The sequence below is a fragment of the Sminthopsis crassicaudata genome, chromosome 2 (assembly GCF_048593235.1).
Source record: "Sminthopsis crassicaudata isolate SCR6 chromosome 2, ASM4859323v1, whole genome shotgun sequence".
NCBI classification, from domain to species: Eukaryota; Metazoa; Chordata; class Mammalia; order Dasyuromorphia; family Dasyuridae; genus Sminthopsis; species Sminthopsis crassicaudata.
This window is the reverse complement of record NC_133618.1, coordinates 500,198,184-500,219,087: the sequence shown is the minus strand read 5'-3', so window position 1 is coordinate 500,219,087 and position 20,904 is coordinate 500,198,184. Positions and strand designations below refer to the sequence as shown.

Sequence of the window (20,904 nt, the reverse complement as noted above, 5' to 3'; positions counted from 1 at the left end):
TCACATGTTTGATATATTGCATGCCTTCACATTGGGTAGGGGATGGGTTGGAGGGAGGAAGATAATTTGGAACTCAAAATTTTAAAAAGTGAAGAAAAAAAGAAAAAAGAGAAAAAAGAGGAGGAGGAGAAAATAAAAAAGGAGGAGGAGAAAGAGAAGGAAAAGAAGAAAGAAAAACAACAATAATAAGACACATCCCTCCCATTCCTTTGTAGAAGTGGATGACCATGGGAGTACATCTAGTGTTAGACTTTTGATGTCTTACTTAGGAGTCTTTCCCCCACTTTCTTTTCCTTTATTATAAGGCATAATCTTTTGTGAGGGGATGGAGAGAAGAAGACAACAAAATTTATTTAACAAACAAACAAAAAAAATTTCATGGTGAAACATAGCACTAATAGTTGGGATAGAAAGCTCTCATGTAGGAGGTAAAATTTCATTTAAGTGTTAAAAGGAAACCAGAAATATATAAGGGAACTACTTCTGAATCACCATTATATGGATAATCCTTCATTTCCTATAAGTTAGTGGAGTCAATTTCTTTCTTTTTTTTTTTTTTAGTAATTAATTACAAAAAATTCATCACAACTCACTTCTTGAAGAAATCATTCATAATATATAGACATAAGGTTTCTCAGTATTTTTTAGGACTAGGTTGATCTCTATTATTGCTTAAACATGAGCTATTTCTGTTTTTTTTTGGGGGGAGGTCTGAGGCAATTGGGGTTAAGTATCTTACCCAGGGTCACACAGCCAGGAAGTATTGTGTCTGAGGCTGGATTTGAACTCAGGTCCTCCTGATTTCAGGACTGGTGCTCTATCCACTGCACCATCTAGCTATTAATGCTATGTCATAATATTTTACATATTTCATATTTGAAAATATCTTTTCACATCGGTAGGTTCTATCAAATGCTGGTAGCAGTCCACAATCATGTGATTTTACTTGAACATATTAATTACTTAGAAGACATTTTTAGAATTATATTGGATTCTTCTCTTGATATTTACCTTTTAGCAAGTGTCATTACAATGCAGATTAATCACTCCCAACCTAAGGTTAAATGGAATCTCCTCAATTGCACAGTTAAATGGATTTTGAAATATGGAAATTTCTTTTGCACTTGCAAAATGGTGATTGATGATGATTCTTTTCATTCAGAAAAATGTTGATCACAGCTCTGAGCTCAGAAAATAATAAAACTTTTTTTTTTCCCCTCTTTCTTTCCTTATGAATTCCTGCTTCCTTCCCTTGTCCTTTGCTCTGGAATTGCCTGGCTCACTGTTGTTACCTTTCCGGCTCTTCCAAATCTTAGGGTTTCAAGCAGCTCCTCCTTAAAATGGTATATGTGTGGGTTGGTGAAATTGGCTCCATCCTCAAGATAATCACCAGGTTTCAAGGCACTGTCTCCTCTGGCTACTACCCTCTCTCCTCTCAGCCCTATGTGCCATACTCACCTTGCTCTTGGGGGACTGAGGAGAGGGATGAATCACAATGAACCTGAACTTGCCCCTTCTGGCAACAGGAGAGGAGTCAGTCTGGAGGGCACAGGGCAAGGAAGATGCTCCTTGCCAAAGTGAAGTCCCTGGGTTAGAGGGCCCTCCTCACAGGATCTTCTCTGGGCCCCACCTAGAGGGCCCAGAGGGTGAGTATGACCTGCTGAGCTAGCTCATAGAGGACCACAACCTGGGGTAGGAGGTGGGGTGTGAATTAGAGAGGAGCCGATAAGAGCAGGAGGAGGAAAGGGAGGACAGCCAAAGAGGTAGAAAAGTCACAGAGCCAAAGAGAACCTAGAACCCGGAACCTGGAACCTTGAGACTGGAAAGGACCATTTAGGTCATCTTGTCCAATCTGCTCATTTTATAGAGGAGGAAATTGAAGGCCAGCGGAGAAGTCACTTGCCTTGGGTTACTTAGAGGCCCAGCCAGGACTAGAACCCAAGCCTCTTGCATTCTAGTCGAGGGTCACCTTTTTAAGCCTCTAAAGGGGGAGGTTAGGGCAATAAGAGGTGGGGGCTGACTTGGAAAAACAGGATTAGGGCAAAGGGCAGAGTGACATTAGTCTAGCATATCCCAGTGGCAACCTTCTGGACAAACTCCTCTTGACCCTGACCTTGGGCAATGACTCCTAGGACCCTGGGCCTGAGGCCAGCAGGAAGATGGCTTAGAGAACTCAGGTGTCCTTGTCTGTCTGCTTCGCCACCGTGCTTCCCGACATCCTACCGAATGCTTAGTTCCCATGTGCTGACAGGGGGAGGTGGGGAGGGGTCCTGTCTCTGGAGGCTATTCTCTGCCTCCTCCAGCTGCCTTCTGCTACCTACCCCCCATCCCTCAAGCTAGGCTGGAAAGTGGTGAGCACCATCGAGGGAGAGGCCAGGTATGCTTTGGGGTCATACCAATTTACGGGTTCAGGGGTCAGAACCAGAAGGGCTTTCCCATGATCGTCGCCAGAACTTCCCTGCTGTGCAAGTTGCCAATAATGGAAAAAGAAGGCACCTGGGGCTGATTCCAAAGTTCCAACCTGTGTCTTCTCGGTACCCCGACCCAAGGAAATACAGTTACTCCCCAAGAAGGCAGGAGCAGAAAACACCCCAAGACCAGTGGGGCTTGTCTCCAGATGGGGATGTTTGCCTCTCCCCGAACGTCGAGCTGAGGTCCCTGACCCCCCCAGCAGGGCAGGGCTCCAGGAGAAATCTGGCTGTCCACTACTTGCCTGACTTCACACAGCAGGTCCAACAAAAGCAGGAGAACCTGAAGCCCAAGGTCTTATCATTCTGGGGACAGGTCAACAATTTCCAGGGTGGAAACCCAGCCCATGAATTCCCAAGGACAAAGACCTGGGCCACTAGTGAGAGAGAGGGTCCCCAGTGGAGCATAGGCTGGGGTGCAAAGGCCTTCCCGAGCCCAGTCCTGGGAGAGTTACTCCCCAACAGGCCTAACGTCTTGCGGGAACCAACAGAGAAGGCCAGCAGAAACCTTCTACAACAGTGTAAGCCCTTTCCCAGAGCCCCAGGAGGTGAGGGAGGGCAAGGGAGGAGGGTGGACTCCAATCCCCATATGGGGTGTTCTATGTAGTACTTGGGGGTTCCCTGTTCACTCCAAAGATATTGGTACAGACATTCAAGCTCCCCAAAGATAGCTTCCTCCCTGGCAAGCCCAAACATAAGGAACCTATCCACCCAAGAAGGTGATAGACTGTCTCCTCCCTTCCTTATTGATAGACTGAGTGTTTCTTCCCTTCCTTATTCCTAGCGACCTCCGCGTTTCCCTCCTTAAGACCTAGCTCCTCAGTCTGCCGCTATTACCCACCTCGCTGTTCTATTTGCTCTGCTTCTCCAGAAGTCTGGTAAGCCCCATGGTACTCTAGGATTGTGGGAGTCACCCATTCTCCCTGGGCTTCCTCATGCAGGAAGGTGACCCTGCCCCCTAACCCCTGGAGGTTTTTGGTGGTGTGGAGGAAAGTGGTGCTTTTTGTCTCAGAAGTTCCAGTCACTGTATCCTCAGGAAATGCCTTCTCCAGGGACCTTGTGAAGACTTTGCTGCAGTACAAGCTCTCAATGGGTTCCCTAAATGCCAATGCTAATACATCCACTATGGCTAAGAATTCCAAAGTGTGAGTTACAGAAAGATGGGGAGTGTGTGTGTGTGTTTGTGTGTGTTGTGTGTTTGTGTGTGTGTGTGTGCATGCATGCATGTGTGTGTGAGAAAGAAAAAGAAATAGAGACACAGAAAGAAAGAGACAGAAAGAGAAAGAGAGAGAAAAAGGAAGAGACAGAGAGAAAGAGAGAGAAAAAGAGAGATAGAGGAGAGACAGACAGAGAGAAAGAGAGAGAAACAGAGAAAGGGAGGAGAAACAGAAAGACAAAGGGAAAGAGAGAAAGTGAGAGACAGAGACAAGAGAGAAAGACAAAACAAAAGTGAGAGAAAAAGAGAAATAAAGAAAGGGAGGAAGAGAGAGAAGGAGAGAGAGGGGGGGAGAGAGAGAAAGAGAGAGAGACAGAGACAGAGACACAGAGAGAGACAGAGAGGGAGAAGGAGAGAGAGACGAAGACAGGGAAAGAGAGAAAAAGTGAGAAAGAGAGAGAAAGACAAAAAGAAAATGAGGGAGAGAGAGAGAGAGAGAGAGAGAGAGAGAGAGAGAGAGAGAGAGAGAGAGAAAGAGACAGAAAGAAATACAGACTGAGAGGGAGAGAAATGAAGAGACACAGAGACAGAGACAGAGACACAGAAAGATAAAGGGTCAGAGAGAGAGAGAGAGAGAGAGAGAAGAGAGAGAGAGCGCAAAGGGAGACAGAAAGGGAGAGAGATTGAAATTCATAAGATTCATAGAACAGGATATGTAGTGGGTCTAGAAGAGAGTTGAGAGGTCAAAGGGGAAGATATAATTAATAGTTCTTCTGGATTGAGTGGAGAGAGAAAAGGGACCAGAAGCTATTTCCCAAGTTGGATTTAACTGAAGATTATGGTTGGATGGGCATCCAATTCACATATTTAAATAGATTAGGATGAAAAAAAGGAATGCTGAGTGATAATTGACTTTAGATGCTTACAGAAAGATGTGATATGATAGAATGAAATACTGAATTGGAGTTAAGGGATGTGGGTTCAAATCCTCTACCAATTCTTTAGGTGAATACTTGTATGACCTTCTTCTAAAATGTCAGCATTAAAATAGATAATTTGTAAGGTCTTTTCCAGCACTTAATCCTATGCAGACATATCCTTTTTTCAGCTTCAAGAATAGAGAATACAGAGGCAGGAGGAGAAGCAAGGGGCTTAGCTAATGCCTACAAGAGGAGTAATTCAGGACATGTGGTAAGGGAGAAGAAATAATGCCTGGCAAGCATACTATAAAGTGTGTGTGGCTACCTTTAAAATTAAGGAAAATTGGAACGAGTTAGTTATATTTTTAAACTGGGGGAGGGGGGAGGTAAAGAGAGATGACTGTTTCCAAATGGTAGAATCATGACTGAGTCTTAAAGGGTCAGCCATCGATAACCATGAATTTTGAGACTCATGCCAGAATGGACAACTCTGTTGCCCATGGTTCCTAGGAATCATTGGATTTAAAATTAGAAAGAACTTAGAGACCACTTTGACTACCCTTACATATGACAGACCAGGAAGCAGGTTAAGACAGTAGAAATATATCGCTCAATGTCATATAGGAAAGAAGTAGCAAGGCTGAGATCTGAACGCAGTTCTTCTGAATCCAGAGTTTGAGCTCTCTCTGGCAACACCATCCAATCACCCAATAGCATTTATTAAGTGCTTAGTATGTCTACACTCTGTGCTAGGCATCAGTACACAAAGACCAAACAAAACAATACCTGCCCTTGAGGAGTTTGTAGTCTTCTCAAAAGGTAACATGTACACCCTGCAGCCAATACCAAAGATATCCAAAGCAAATGCAAGACAATGTCAGGGCGGTTCAGAATACTGACCAACTGAGGAGAATCAGGGGACAAGCCGCAAGTAGAAGGCAGCACTTCCTTCCCTTGGAGGGAAGGAATCTTAGAAGGGATTCTAAGATTCAGAATGAGTGCATTCTAGCCACGGGCAAATGGCCCGTCTGAAGGTAAGGAAGCTGCAGATGGAAAGTTGTGTTTGAGGGACAGACTGCCTGGACCACAGAGTGTGTAAATATTTGGTGGGAGGGACAAGGCAAGTGGGATGTGATGTATAATAAATCTGGAAAATATCTGGATATCTGGATATCTGGAAAGATAGGCTGGAACTAGATGGCAAAGGGCTTTAAATTTCAGCTTGAGGCACTTTTGTATTCAGGCCTAGAGATAACAAGGAGCCACTAAAGCTTCTTGCTATGGGAAATGATCTATATTTCAGGAATCTCCTTTGATAGCTGTGTAGAAGATGAATTGTAGATTGGAGAGACTGGAAACAGGAAAAGCAATATTGCAAAAGTCGAGGTGATAAGATAATAAAGGCCGAACTAGAATGGTGACCATTTGAGTGAAGAGAATTAATTGACAAGATTTTATCAATTGAATAGACATGGTAAGGAAGTGGGATTGGGAGAGTGAAGACCTGAACCCAGGTAATTAGAAAGATGGCAGTCTAGAAATAGAAATTAAGGAAGGTGAGTTTGAGGGGAAAGATAATGAGTTCTCTTCAGGACATTTTGAGTTTGAAATGCATATGAGACATCTATTTAAAAATATCCCATAAGTAATTAGAGATATGGGAATAAAGTTTGGGAGAAGAGAGGGTAAGATTGGAATAGAGATCTGTGAGTATCTCACATAGAAGATCATTACATTGATGAGATTGCCAAGAAAAGAGTATAAGGAGAGAAAAGTATAGAGCTTAAAAGTGTGCCCATAGTTAGTGGATGGGACATAATAACAGCTAATTCTTATATACCACTTTAAGGTTTATTAAACTATTTACTAATGTCACCTCATTTATGAGATAATACCATGAGAAATAGATGCTATTGTTATCTCCATTCTACAGATGAAGAAACTGAGACAGATGATGATTAAATTACTTGCCCAGTGCTACACAGTTAGGAAATACCTAAGACTGGATTTGAACTCAAGTCTTCTTGACTTTAGGTCTAATGCTCTAAATACCAATAGGTAACAGATGATGATCCAGCAAGAAAGATGGTAGGACAATAATCAAGAGAGAACAATGTCACAAAAACTCAAAGAAAAGAGAATATTAAGGAGAGATTAGCCATGTGCCAAATGTTGCAGAGGTCAAGAATTAGGGAAACTGAGGGAAAGACATTAAATGTGGCAATTAAAACACTACTGATAACTTTGGAGAAGTAGTTTCAGTTGAGTGATAAGTTTAAAAACCAAACTGCAATGTCCTAAGGAATGAAGTAGTAGATGAGTAGAGGTGGTTTTCTATGGAAGTTGGGTGAGAGAAAGAATATAGCTGGATAGAATTCTTTTTTTAAAAGACTGGTGGAAACTTGGGTGTGTTTGTAGACAGCAAAGAAGAAATCAGTAAATAGGGGAAGACTGAAGATTGGAGGAGTGATTGTTGGGACAGTATTCTTGTAGAGACAAAAGGAAATGAGGTCCAGGGTATAAGCAGAAGAGTTGGCCTTCTTGAGGCTGTCTCTTCATTAAAGTCTGAAATTAATGATTAGGAAATTTGGAAGTTTGGAGATACAGCAAAGAAGGTTGAGAGGGGAGAGCTGAATAAATAGCTTCTCTTTTCTTCAGTAAAACATCAGGCAAAGTCCCCTGAGAGGTCCTCCACCCACAGGGGTGGAGGTTGGTATAGAAAGTGTGAAGGGAGAAGACAAGATTTGAAGCTACTTTTGTGGGGATTGCTGTCCAGCCAAATGGGGAAATGCAAAAGAATCCCTGAAAGGCTATCAGGGCCCAGTTAAGATCAGAGAACATGCATTTGGAATGGAGCCATCAGTACTGAATGGGGCCATCTTCAGCACTTTTTCCAGCAAAAAAACAAGAGGATGAACTCATGTGGTCATCCTTGTGGCCCATGTTGATTGTACATAGTAGACCCTTAACAAATATTTTTAAATGAACGAGTATTCCGATTATCCAGCAGGGAGAGTAAAAATCTTGGTTTGGGAGTGATGGTCAGCTTTTAGGAAGAAAAGTAGTCAAGAGGTTTTGGGCCCTTGCTTCCCATTTTTCTCATTTGTCTCATACTCTTCACTGTATCCTGCAGGTCAAAGAACAGGCAAACTGTGAAACTTAAACCAGCTCTTATCAGCAGCTGCTCGGATGATACATCGGGACCCCAGAAACGGTTCCACCCATTTCGGGTGCGCTTTGCAGACGAGAGCCCCAAGGACATGGCAATGCGATACTGGGAGAGGAACTATGAGGGTGAGAAGGAGAAGGGGAGATGTCTCTGTGCCTCAAGCCAGCCTTGGCCTCTACTGGGTCCCTCTGAAGGGGCCACTGGCTGCTAGAACCCTGTACTCATTGGGACAGAGGGGGCAAGCAGAGACTTGGTGCCTGGAGTCCATTGCCAAAGTGGGTAGCTGGGGAAAATACCATCCTCATATAATCCTGAGGCTACAGGAGCACAGTTATGGGATGGGCTGTCTCCATTTCAGCCTGCAGACTCTCTGCAGAAAATCAAAGAATTTGGGTACAGGGAAAGGAACACTGGACTAGGGGCAGCTAGGGGGCGCAGTGGATAGAGCACCAGCCCTGAATTCAGGAGGACCAGAGTTCAAATGTGATCTCAGACACTTAACACTTCCTAGCTGTGTGACCCTGGGCAAGTCACTTGACCCCAGCCTCAGGGAAAAAACAAAAACAAAAACAAAAACAAAACAAAACAAAACAAAACACTGGACTAGAAGGTAGGAGAACTAGGTTTGTATTCCAGTTGTGTAATCCAGCATGTTACATCACACCTCTCAGCCTCAGTTTCCACATTTGTTAAATGAGGGAATTGAAAAAATAAAGGAAAATCCAGATGATTTCTGTAAAGTCCCTTCTAGTGCTAACAATCAATGAATGAATATAAATATTAGATGCCAGACACTCCTGGGGTGGGGGTGGGAGGACATTGGAAGATGGCAATGAACATTTTTTGTGTGAAGGAGATGAGGTTCTTGGGAGGATTTCCTAAAGATGATAACAATTTGACATGAATCCAGGGCCACTTACTACTCTATTCTTGCCCCACCCCAAAAACTATCTTATGGTTGGCAATAGCCATGACATTTGAGCTAGAATATTGAAGTTTGGCCCAAATAGAGTTTTTTTCTCCTTATCAAGGAATCATCTTCTCTCAACTTTCAGAGGTACACACCAGCCTTGCCAATTCAACCAGAGTTGAAAGAAAATGTGAAAGAAATGATTTCCACTCTCTTCTCAAGGAAAATTTCCTTTAGAGCTATGTTTGGAACTGAGAATAGCAAGAAAGATTCTTAAGACTTTTCAAAAACCAAACCTGGAGTCAACAAGGGATTCAAAAGTCCCTTTTCTTCCATCACTCCCCTGATCTGCTGCAATACCCAAAGGGACAGGGATGTAAACTCACTCCATTAATAATTGCTTTGAGAATCACCTAAACTCATTTCCATTTGTGATTGAAGTTGTGTCTGTTATCAGGGTAGCAGAGCAGGTAAGCTATAGGTATAGGAAGAGAGTGGTTTTTGCCAGAAGCTCAACTAAGAGCACTAGCCTAGCCCTACTGTGAAGTTACCGGTAGTCCACATGCTAAAACATAAAGAACCCGACTTTATTCTGTTGTTGTAGTTCTGTAAATTACCTAATTTATTTATTGTCACGGTTCGGTGAGACTGGAGAATTTTGTGGCTTTCCTTGCATTGTGTATCTTGTGCCTTGGGCTGTGATGTAAGCTGTCTGAGGTCTTAGCTAAAACCTACACCAAAGGTCTGAATGATAATAACTGCCAGAAGCAGGTCAGTGTATGGGGAGGGGAGGATGTCATTGCTGGGAGCTCAGAGACTTTCCTCTGTGAGTGTTTTGTGTGTATGTGTGTGTTGATCTTGACAAAAATGAAAATCAAATCCTCATCTTCAGAAGTAAGAAATGGACCCTCCTCCAACCAGCATTTATTTAGCGAGCACATAGTTATGTCTAAAGTTATTTGTTACACATTGTGGATATAAGGCAGGGTCCCCACCAAATAGTTTGACTTTGTACAAGTCACAAATTCTCTTGCTTTTAATTTCATCTGTGCAACGAGGGTGTTGGGTTAAATGCTCTCTGCAGCCCTGTCCAACTGTGATCTAGCAGAAATAAGATATATATCAATAGCTATCTTCCAAGGTAAAATGCGATATGTACCATGGAGCTTTGAATGGAAGTAGGAAGATCACATCTGATGAGAAGATCAAAGAAGTCTTCAGAGAAGAGGTGATTTTTGAGTTTGGGGCTTGAAGAATGGGTCAGATTTTAAGAAGGGAGGAAGAAAGCATTACAGGAAGAGGTAAATGCATGAGGCAAGGCACAGAGCAAGAAAAATGCTCTAAGAAAAGCAACCACAGTTATTCCTTCTACATCATGACTTTCTCCACTGCAGTTTCACTATATTGTGGATAAGCATAAGAAATTAAAAAGGAATTTTGGGGGAGTTATGTGGAAGCTGCAGATGACACACAAAGGCCAATAGAGGGCACAGAAAAAATTAAGAAACTCAATAAACTATTTGCCTAGGATTGTATAATATTGACATATTACCATAATTTGACTTCATCTCTGGTATGAAGAGAAGGCTGAAAATTTTTATGTGGATTTTCTAGATTATGGGGTACCACAACCCTAACTCCCACTATGTGGAAGGGATAACTAATTCTGATTTGACACAAACATAGGATTTGTGGGAAGGAGCTGGTTAAAACACTCAGCTCTGTCCAAATCACTGAGGACTTGGAATAATAATAGGTAATCAATAGAGAACTTCAGAAAGTTAGGGCTTGTAACATAGTGGTATGGATGCACCCACACAGTGGCAAAAAGCTGGCTCTGGAGCCAGACAAACCTTGGTTCAATACTGCTTCTGACACACACTGTATAGGTGGATGCCCCATTGGAACTATGAGCTGCAGAAGTGGTGACAATTACTTCAATAGAGGGAGTTTCCTTATCCAGGAATTACATATATCAATTAACTCAGAGATACAGTCATTATCCATTCATTTAGAGGCTTAAGCAGGATGGGCTAGAGGTCTATCATCTCTGAACTAAACAACTCTGTAGGACTGGAAATGGAAAGAAGCATGGATAAATATGGGACGACTTAGTACCTGGAGGAATGTGGATTTGAAAGAGGAGGACTCAACTAAGACGCTGAGGTTAGGGAACAGATGGAATGAAGAAAAACTAGATGAAGTCACCGACAATTGGGGAAGTCGGGATTGTTGTCCTCAACCACTGAAAATGGAAGGAGAAACCTTCTTCTTTGGCACACAGTTCCCAGAGTCTTGAAAAGTGTGCAAGGTAATGAATGAATGAATGAAGACTGTTATCTGTAAAGGCAGAGAAAACCCTACCTTGCCTGGAGTTTGGACAAATAATTCCATTCCTAGCTCAACCTCTTAATCCAAAACATTCTGGTTTAGGAGGTGGGTTCTGTGTGGATCTGGGAAACAGAGTTAGGATCAAGTGCTATAAGTTATTAGGAGGCATTATTTTAAAATTTTTATTGATACCTTTTAAATTTTTTTATATCAGAATAAACTCTAGATGTTTTCCTTTCTTCCCTCTCCATTTTTTGGTAACAAAGGGAGGAAAACAGTTAAGCAAAACTAATAGGCATATCTACTCTATTTAAAATGAGATGCACCATTACAGACCTGCAGTCCCCCACCTCTTGAACTAAAGAATATTTCCTAATTTCTTTCCAAGAGCCAAGAATTGGGCATTATAATCACATAGCATTTAGCTTCATTTCATTGTTAACAAAGAATTTTCTAGCAATTAGATCTAGGCACAAAAAACAAATGGAGGTTTTTTGTTCTGTATTTTAACAAACACTGAACAATAAAAATATTCCCATATACAAAATAGAACAGAAAGAGGATAATAATAGCAGATAACATTTATATAGTGCTTACTATGTTCCAGGCACTGTGCTGAATGCTTTACAATTATTATCTCATTTAATAGATGACATGTGAAACCATGAGTCTCTTATATATAGCTTTCTTTCTTTGAAGTATATAATAAACTCAACATGTTACTCTCAAAGCTGTCTTGTTTGTCTCATTTCCTTTTATTCTCTTATGTGCATTAAAAATGCATCAATGACCCTCTTCTTTTTTTTGGCAATACAGTAGCTACCTCCTTCTACCTCAAATTCCCCCAAATTAAAAAATAAATTCTTAAAACAAATAATCATAGACAATCAAAACAAATTCACAATTTGCCATGTCTAAAAATATATGTCTCATTTTGCATTTGTCAGGAGTGGGTAGCACATTTTATCATTAGTTCTCCATCAAAGTTCTTAAAGCATTCCCAAGCAGTTTTTCTTTACAATGTAGCTACTATATACATTTTTCTCCTAGTTCTGCTCACTTCATTTCATTCAAATTTTTCCATTCAAAATTGAAATAATCTCATCCCTTTCATAATTTCTTATGACACAATTTTCTATTACATTCATAAACCATAGTTTGCTTGTAACTATTCACCATTTGATGGATAGTATTTTGTTTTTTTTATCTTGCTATTACATAAAGAGCTTCTATAAATATCATTTGTATATGCCCTGAAAGTAGCATCACTAAATATGGATAGTTAAGTGAATTTTTGACTATAATCCCAAATAGCTTTCTAGAGCCCATGGTGATAAGACATCAGCTTACAGCTCCACCATTAGTGTGCCTATCTTTCCACAGACCCTCCAACAGTTGTCATTTTCCATTTTTGTCATGTTTGTCAATCTGGTGGCTATGAGATGGAGACTCAAAGTTGTTTTAATTTTCATTTCTCTATTAGAATATTTTTGCATAATGTGATTGGTCACTTGATTTCTTGAGAACTGCTTATTCATATCATTTGATTTTTTTTTTTTAAGAATTCTGTGAACTGGTATGGTGGTAGAGGGAGGATAATAGGTGGGAGAAGACCACATCTTTAAAGTTCTTGAAGTAGTAAATGTTTAGGGTTCATTATCTGTTGTTTCCTAGATGAGGATTCCATTTTCTTTAGTGTAAAAGATATTCAGATACTGTTATTTTCTCCTCCCCAGTTCAGAGGAGCCTCCTCAAGAGCCCAGTACCCTATAAGTCTCCAGAAGTTATTCCAGGGAAACTGGGGATTTGGATGGAGAAAATCCCAAGGAATGGACTTCAGCAGACAAACCTGTGGCGAGATGAATTCATTCGTCCTGGGAGAATGGACAGCATACCCATGTAAGGTTTTTCTTTTTTTTTTTTGTAAGCTAGGAGCAGTTCCAATTTCTAGGCACTCTTAGAGGCCATGGTGATAAGAGCAGATCTGACCTAGATCCCTGATAGCCATCCCAGAGCAGGCCTTATTGTATAGATGTAATAATAATGATGAGGATGAGGAGGGTGCTGAGTGATATTTTTATGGGTGCTGAGTGATATTTTTGCGGCTTCTGACTACAGTTGGGGCCAAATCCCCTTGTTGTACCTGGTTGTTGGAAGGGAAGGAAGTAGTTTCCATTGTTGGTGGTGTTGGAGCATTCAGTCATGTTGGACTGTTCAGGACCCCACGAACCATCCTGCCCATGTGGCTTTCTTGGCAAAGATCTGGGAGTGGTTTGCCATTTCCTTCTCCAGTGGATTAAGGCACTCATGGTTACATGGCTTGTCCAGGCTCACACAGCAATGTCTGAGGCCATGTTTGGACTCAGGACTTCTAACTCCAAGCCTAGCACTCCATCCACTAAACTAACCAGCTGCTCCTGACTGCCTTTAAAAGATAATTTGAGATTCATATTCATATACTTAGCTGATAAAAAACCCCAAATTCACTAATAATGCTTTTTGAATTGATTTATGTTGAATTCCCCAAGATAAATATATTCAATACACTTTCCTTTGTGATTTCTTTCCTCCTTCAAGACCATCCTAAATTGCTGTCTAAGGCCACTCAAAATTCATGTTCTCAAACTGTATTTGGTCCTTTTTCTGCTTCCTGGAAGTCCTTTATCTTTTCCTGAGTCCTTATCAAATTTGTTAGCAATTCTTCCAAATTTTGTCCACTCTCCCTAAGCTTTCCAGTTTTACCTTGTCTTTCTCCCTCTTAGACGTACAATAGGAAGAACCTGGATTTGATATCCAAGGAGGCCTGGGTTCAAATCCTTCTCTGCCACTTAAACATCTCTTATTACTATGAGTATGACTTTAGACAAGCCACTCTCTCTCTAGACCTCAATTTCCTCATCTATAAAATGAATGGGTTGGATAGGTGATCTCTAAGAGGCTTTCCAGTTCTAAATCGATGCTCTTCTAACTTTGACAACTTTACTGGGTGGGAGATTACCTAACCCTAACCAGACCCCCCACCTTTTCCTTAAAGAATCTGTCTTGATCCATCTTTTCCCAATCCTAACCCTCTCTCTAAATTTTTAAGCTCCACCAGGTACCAAGTCCTGGCAATCTTTCTAACTCATCTCCACTCCTGGACCCCAAGTGGGACCCCAGTTAAACCAATGGTCTCCCTACCTCAGATCTCTCCCTCCTAACTTCAATACCGCATACTCTAGGTAGAAGAGTGAAGATGAAATAACCAAGGAACATAAGTTCAAACTTCTGAGCTTATTGATTTATTAAGCAATGTATGTCATTTACTCAACAGATTAGGCCCTGGTATTCTCAGCTTTGACAATGGACCCCAATACAAGAGGAGACAGATTTTTATGCATTAAAAACACTCAAATAAGCTCAATTAGAAGAAAGCAAATGAAACAGAACATAAAAAAATGGAAAATCAAGTTAAAATTCATTTCTATTAACAGTAATTAAGCATCTACTACGAATAGGACCCTGTGCTAGGGAAGCATTAAGGGAAATACAATGATCAACAAGATATACTGACCTTGCTCCTTCAAGAGGGGGCCTAATAAGGAGATAAGACAGGAAACAAAAGAAAATAGGATAATCAACTGGTGAAAGAGCCATAAAGTGTTATAGTCTAAAACTATAATCTTTCTTCCAAAGAAACTTTCTAAGTTGGGAAGGGGTGAGCAAACAGATGCAATCTTCTAAAATCAGGAAAAAAGGTGTATCTGTCTCCCCAAGTGCCTAAATGAAATCAAAAGAACATGGAAAGAATAACTAACTGATTGATCAGTATAGACCCAGTTTTCAGTTAAGACACATAGTTTGTTTGGGATGTTTAATTGTGAGAAAGCTCTTTGCATCATCTAGGCCTTTAATTAAAGGTCTCTAAGCAGTAAACAGAGGTGGCCCAGCTTTCCAGCCATGCAGGATTGGGCTCAAATAATACAGCAATGTTCTTTCACAATTCCCAGTTGATTCCATTGAGTGGGAGAAAGTAGGATACCATTTTTTTCTGATTTCTGAGAATTGTATTCACTCTCCCCCTCCTAATTCAAAATATACATATACTCTTCTTAATGAAAAGTTCTACCTATGTTAATCCCCTTTCCAAAAACCTTTAGCAGCCCCTCCCCTCAATGAAGTAAAAAAAATAACTGAATCATAGAATTTAGAGCTGGAAGATACCTTAAAAGTCATCCAATCAAACCCCTAATTTTATGGATAAATAGAATAGCTAAAGTAACTTGTTCAAGGTCACAAATGTGGTATAGTACAACAGAGTCAAATTCAGATGTAGCCATGGCCTGTTGGCTGCCTTAGACTTATTGGCTTAGAAAACCACATGTTGTAGCTCATATTGAGAGTGCTGCCATGAATAGAGCACAGGACCTGGAGGCAGAAGGAGGCAGAATGCTGCCTCAGAAACTTGCAAGCTGTGTCTGACCTTGGGCAGATCACGAAACCCTGACTGCCTAAGAAACCCCATATATTAAAGAAAATCATGTTTTCATTCTTTACGTTTTATTGCATTTTTATTTATTTTGTTAATAGGTCCTAGTTATATTTCAATGTAGTGTGGGCTGAACTTGGATGTGGTGCTTTGGTCAGCTGCCCTGGTGTTTGATGCTCTGGTTTAGTCAGGACATCTGGTCTTGGATTCAGGAAGACGTATTTTCAAATCCTGCCTCAGATATTTACTGTATTACTTCCTCTTCTCAACTGTCTCCCCCCTAAAAATCCCAAAACAAACAAAAGTAGAGGGGAGCTATCTGAGCCTCAGATTCTTTATAACACTTTATGGCTCCTTCACGAACTGATTATCCTATTTTCTTTTTTGGTTATTGGTACTTCCTGTCTTATCTCCTTATTAGACCCCTTCCTGTAGGAGCAAGGTCAGCCTTGTTGATCACTGAATTTCCCTTAATGCCTACTTAGCACAGGGTCCCTACTCACAGCAGATGCTTAATTACTGTTAGTGGAATTGAATTTTAACTTAATTTTGCCTGTATAAAAATGTTTGATAGTGGAAAGGATAAGAAGTTTTTTACCCAAGTTAAAACCAAGTTATCACCTTTCTCCATAGTGATTCCTCTGGATAACTACTGTATTTTATATAAAGATTGTGCTAGGACATTAGAAAATAATATAACTGGAAGAATGAATATTGAAAATAATTTCATAGCACTTGCTATGGGCTAAGCAATAGAAATGAAAAATCCCAAAACAAAGATACCACTTTCATTTCCATCCCTCTACCCCCAATTCTCAAATCACTGAATATCCAATCCCTAGACAGGACATCTGTCTTTTGTTGACTAATCTAGTCTTCTCTGGTTCCAGGTTATTCCAAGACCTGCCTACTGATAACCTAAAGAAGAATTCCATCTACAGCTCTCTGCACACCAGCCCATTGGCCATTCTTGACTTCTCTGGTACCAGGACATTCCAGGACCAGGGCACAGATCCCCTTAAGAAGAACCCCAACTACAACTCTCTGCACACCAGCACCTCAAATGGTGTTGATTTCTCTGGTACCAGGACATTCCAGGACCAGGGCACAGATCCCCCTAAGAAGAACCCCATCTACAACTCTCTGCACACCAGCACCTCAAATAGTATTGATTTTTCTGGCAACAGGTCATTCCAAGACCTTCCCGCCGATTCCCCTAAGAAGAGTCCTACCTTCAGCAATTTATACAACAGTACACTGGCTAATATTGACTTCTCTAATTCTAGGCCGTTCCAGGATCTCTGTATCGATCCTGCTAAACATACCTCTTTGTACACCAGCCCAGTAATCAACAATGATAGGCCAAGAAGTCGGACCCTCAACACTGGAGTCTCCTCACTGTGTGAGAACTCTCCTTCCTTGTGGACTCCTAGAATGGTGAGTTGAACCAATTGAACCTGCCAGTCTCTCCTCAGCTCCATTTCCCTACTCGTTAGCCATGTGGCTATCAGCTGCCAGAACACATTCTTTCATAGGATAATACTCTTCTTCCTATGCAAAAACAGTCTCCTCGTGGGAGTGTTGAGCAGTGTTTCTGATAAACATTTAACAACCAGCTTTCTGAGAAAAAATAAGCTAGCAAAAATGGAAGAGGAGCAAGTATATATTAAGCACTAATGTGCCAAGTGCTTTACAAATATTATTTCATTTGGTCTTCACAGAACCTCCAGAAATAGGGGCTATTATTATCCCCATTTTACAGTTGAGGAAACTGAGGCAGACAGTTTGAATGACTTGCTGAGGATCACACAATTAAAAAGTGTCTGAGATCAAATTTGAACTCACATTCTGACTCTAGGCCCATTGCTCTATCCATGGTGACACTTAGCTGCCTACGGTCTATTCAACATACTTTTACATTAGATTTGCGTAATTAACATTTTCTCTATCACTTCTTAGATCTGGACTCCAGACAATCAACAAAACAATAAATCATACCTTAATTATGGCACTTGTAGATTTCCAGGATATAAATGCTCACACTGAAAATTTGACAATGGACTCTTCACAAAATGGTTTAAGCTGGGTCCAGCACTCTTGCATGTGGCTTAAATTAAATGTGCTTCAATGTGATCAGTGGCCAGGTGGAATTAGAACTCCCTTGTAAGACTGGGGAACAGAGTAAGGCTAATGAGCTGGGCCCATACGTGGCCTATCACTAGAACTCCCTGATTTGTATAGCATTTCACAGTTTTCAAAACATTTCCCCTAACTATGATCACTTTTGAGACTTCCAATATCCCACAAGATAGCCAAAGCAAGGATTATACTCATTTAATAGGTGAGGAAACTTAGGCTGAAGAAAAGTGAAGTAATTTGTCTACGGTCATACAGTAAGTTAGGGATAGATGTTGCCATAGAATATAGGTCCCTTGTTTGTCATGGAGATCCAGTGTTGTTTCCAGTATACCTTGCTTGCCTCGAATTTCTCCTAACTGAAAAAGTAAGGACAATTCAGATCACCCCTCTTCTCAATAATGTCAGAACCCCTCTGCTTTCCCTCCCACCCCAATAAATTTTTTTTATTTTATTGATTCTGAAACCCAATAACTATCAGACAAATGAGCATTTTCATAGAGAAAAAGTTGATTGCACAAGAAAACCACCATACACAGCTTGCTTTTCCCCTCCAAGACAAATCCAACATGTAACTTTCAAAGTTGCCTTATCTGTTTGTGTTTTCTTCTTCCCCAAATATAAGTTGGGAATCAGGGTTCTGTTTTCCCAGAGCCAGAAGGGGCCTTCAATTTCACTTGGCTCTAGGGTTCTTTACCTTTTTTGTTTTCTGAACCCCTTGGGCAGTCTAGTGAAACTTATGGACTCCTCAGAATACTGTTTTTAAATGCATAAAATAAAATACTTAGGATTATGACAGAAATCAATTCTATTGAAATGGTTATCAAAATATAAAACCAAGTTCATAGATTCCAGGTGAGAACTCCTGGTGGTCCACAGGAGTAGAGTGGTGAAAAGCCTTTTAGAAGTCAGTGGGGTTCTAGGTCACAGAGGCTAGAATTAGACCCCAATGCTCTGAGACCACCACCTCACCCCAAATTGACTTTTCCACTGGTCTACATTGGACTTCCTCTTTCCCTGCAGGATACTTTTGTACCTCACTTGTCATCTAATCGGAAGGGAGGACAGACAGGACCTTACCAGTTTTTTCCTCCACTCACCCCACTCCGGACTCAAAGGTAAACCAGAAATTTTGATAAAAAGACCAGAGAAGTAAGGCAGTGATTACTTAGGTATTGGTTGAGGAAGAAGCCAGGTCCAAATAAACTTGTATCCCAGGGTGGGAAGGACCCATTTGTTCTTTGTCCATGGGCATTATGGTGTCCAGTTGCTTGGAGAGGTGCCCTTTATGGGCCCCAGCAGGCACAGAGCCAGCAGGAGAGAGAACCCTGAAGCAAACCTTTCTAGAGAGTCCCCTGTCAGATCCTGCTGTGGGGAGAGAGTTTATAGACCGGGAAGGCAGCAGGAGATGAGTGATTGGGTTGCCCTAAAGGAAGAAACTCAGTCTTTGGGGGAGGGCATCAAGCTATGAGTTATATGGGGAGGAGTTCAGGACCTTGGACAAATGGTTTTGGTGATCCTTCCCTGTCTTCCTCCCTTCCTGTTAGTGGGAGGAATTCCCCACCAGCCAGAATTAAGGTTGATATGAGATGTTGGGATTGGTTTGAAGCTGGACTTTTGCCAGCTCCCTCTTTGTGGGATGTTAGGAGGAAGGAGAAAACCACTCAGACTCAGAGCACTAATATCTTCCTACCTTTTGTTCCCTTAAAATGGAACTGAAGCACCAACCAAGGCAGCTCTGAGTCTCCCCGATAGACAGCTAGCCAGAATGGCTCCTGAAGAACAAGACAATATGAAGAACAACGTGGCAAATCCAGGGACACAGGGGTGGAGAGCAGAAGAAAGGGACAATTTCAGCAACTCCCTCTGCCCCCTTTCCCCCTACACTCTCTCTCTCCCCCCAAATAAAATTAACTAAAAACAGACACACAACCAACCAATAACTCATAGGCTATGAGGCCTTTCCAGAAACCAAGAGCCAAATGTCTTCCCTGAAGACATATTTCAACTCCATGGAAGGCCTTCTCCCCTCTGACTTTGCTCAGGGTCATATGGTCTAAGAGTCCATTGGAGGAAGAACTCCCCAACACTCCAGCCTGTCGCCCTCCCTGAGCTAACAAGCCATCCCTAACATCAATTATAGCTCACATACCTGTAATTCTTTAGGTTTTACAAAGCACTTCTCCCACAAATAAAATAGTGGAAGGGGCATTGGATTTGGAGTCTGAATCCTGGCTGAACTCCTTGACGCTTGTATGATCTTAGACAAGTCACTTGATCAATCTGTTTTTTTGTTTTCTCATCTGCAAATGAGGGAGTTGGACTAAATGATGTGAGGTCCTTCCCAGATTTCAATCCTATTAGCCCCATAAATGTTCTTATCCTATTCACGTAGATGTGGAATCACATAGCTAGAAATTGCCAGTGTTGGGCTTGGAATTCCACTTCCTGTTCTCTCTTGCTAGCAGAACCCAGGCACAAGAGCATACATCTGTCTGGATGTGTGTTTTCCATGTCCAGGTTCACCTTCCAGTGCCATCTGGATCCACAAAACTGGTATATTTGGACCCGATGTCCCCATTTTGAGGCAAAAAGAATGAATAATCTGGTATGTTTTGGGGGATATGTGAAGAATATTTTGGGGTGTTTGTTTTTCCCACTGGCCTAGAATTATATCTGCATATGAAAGTGAGGGGAAGGAGGATTAATACCTTAAGTTTAGACTTGAGTGAGCAGGTTGAGATGAACCATTAGCAGTATACATATCTGGATTAGCTTCTGGCCATGGGAGCGCATCTGGATCTGCCCTCTGGGCTGTAGCTAACGATACAGCTGTGACAGGCCCGTACAGCAGCAGCTGGCCAAAAGGCCCAGCAGGTTGGGGGAAAAACCTGATATCTTCCCCTTTCCATTCCTATTCTCTTCCATCCTGACATCTGGAATTCCAGTTCTGTCTTCAGAATAGCGAGGATAAATTCATACTTCAGCATTAGAAATTTGTCCTTCTATGCCTGGAATTGGTGGGATGGTGGTGAATCTATACTGAAAGAGGACCTGGGGGGGGGGGCAGCAGAAACACTTAATCTAAGGGAACCTAAATGAAGGGCTCACCAGTATTAGAGTTTTGAGCATCCTGCCACTAGACGTGATTTTGGACAGGGCGAACTTCTAGGGGCCCTCAGGACCACTTTGCCTATGGAAAGACCACTCTTTACTACCTTACTCCCTTTCCACTCATGCTGTTTCCTCCTCTTTGTTTGTGCACTTATCCCTTATCTGGAAAGATTCTAAACTCCTTGAGGGTAAGGCCATGTCCCTTTTGCTTTGGGCCCCCCCAGGACTGACA

The 20,904-nt window shown here is 41.5% G+C and overlaps 1 protein-coding gene across 2 annotated transcripts; it reads left to right on the top strand.

The window, feature by feature from the left end:
• The first annotated feature begins 1,526 nt into the window (after positions 1-1,526).
• On the top strand, positions 1,527-19,479 carry C2H9orf50 (chromosome 2 C9orf50 homolog). Of its 2 annotated transcripts, XM_074293814.1 has the most exons (9): positions 1,527-1,646; positions 2,133-2,989; positions 3,253-3,346; positions 7,678-7,838; positions 12,691-12,853; positions 16,313-16,609; positions 16,709-16,859; positions 18,582-18,676; positions 19,280-19,479. In XM_074293814.1, the coding sequence occupies exons 2-9, from the start codon at positions 2,380-2,382 to the stop codon at positions 19,311-19,313; spliced, it is 1,605 nt and encodes a 534-aa protein (XP_074149915.1). In that variant the 5' UTR covers positions 1,527-1,646; positions 2,133-2,379; the 3' UTR covers positions 19,314-19,479. The 2 variants fall into 2 exon arrangements, with proteins under 2 accessions (XP_074149915.1, XP_074149914.1); XM_074293813.1 differs by having other exon boundaries at positions 16,313-16,859.
• The last annotated feature ends 1,425 nt before the right edge of the window (positions 19,480-20,904 follow it).

What these genes read in the sequence shown, in the direction of transcription:
- C2H9orf50 (XM_074293813.1), top strand. Translation starts at nt 2,380, where the DNA reads ATGCTTTGGGGTCATACCAATTTACGGGTTCAGGGGTCAGAACCAGAA. An exon ending in AGAATGGACAGCATACCCAT is followed by an intron (nt 12,854 to 16,312) that starts GTAAGGTTTTTC and finishes CTCTGGTTCCAG; the next exon opens with GTTATTCCAAGACCTGCCTA. An exon ending in CCTTGTGGACTCCTAGAATG is followed by an intron (nt 16,860 to 18,581) that starts GTGAGTTGAACC and finishes CTTTCCCTGCAG; the next exon opens with GATACTTTTGTACCTCACTT.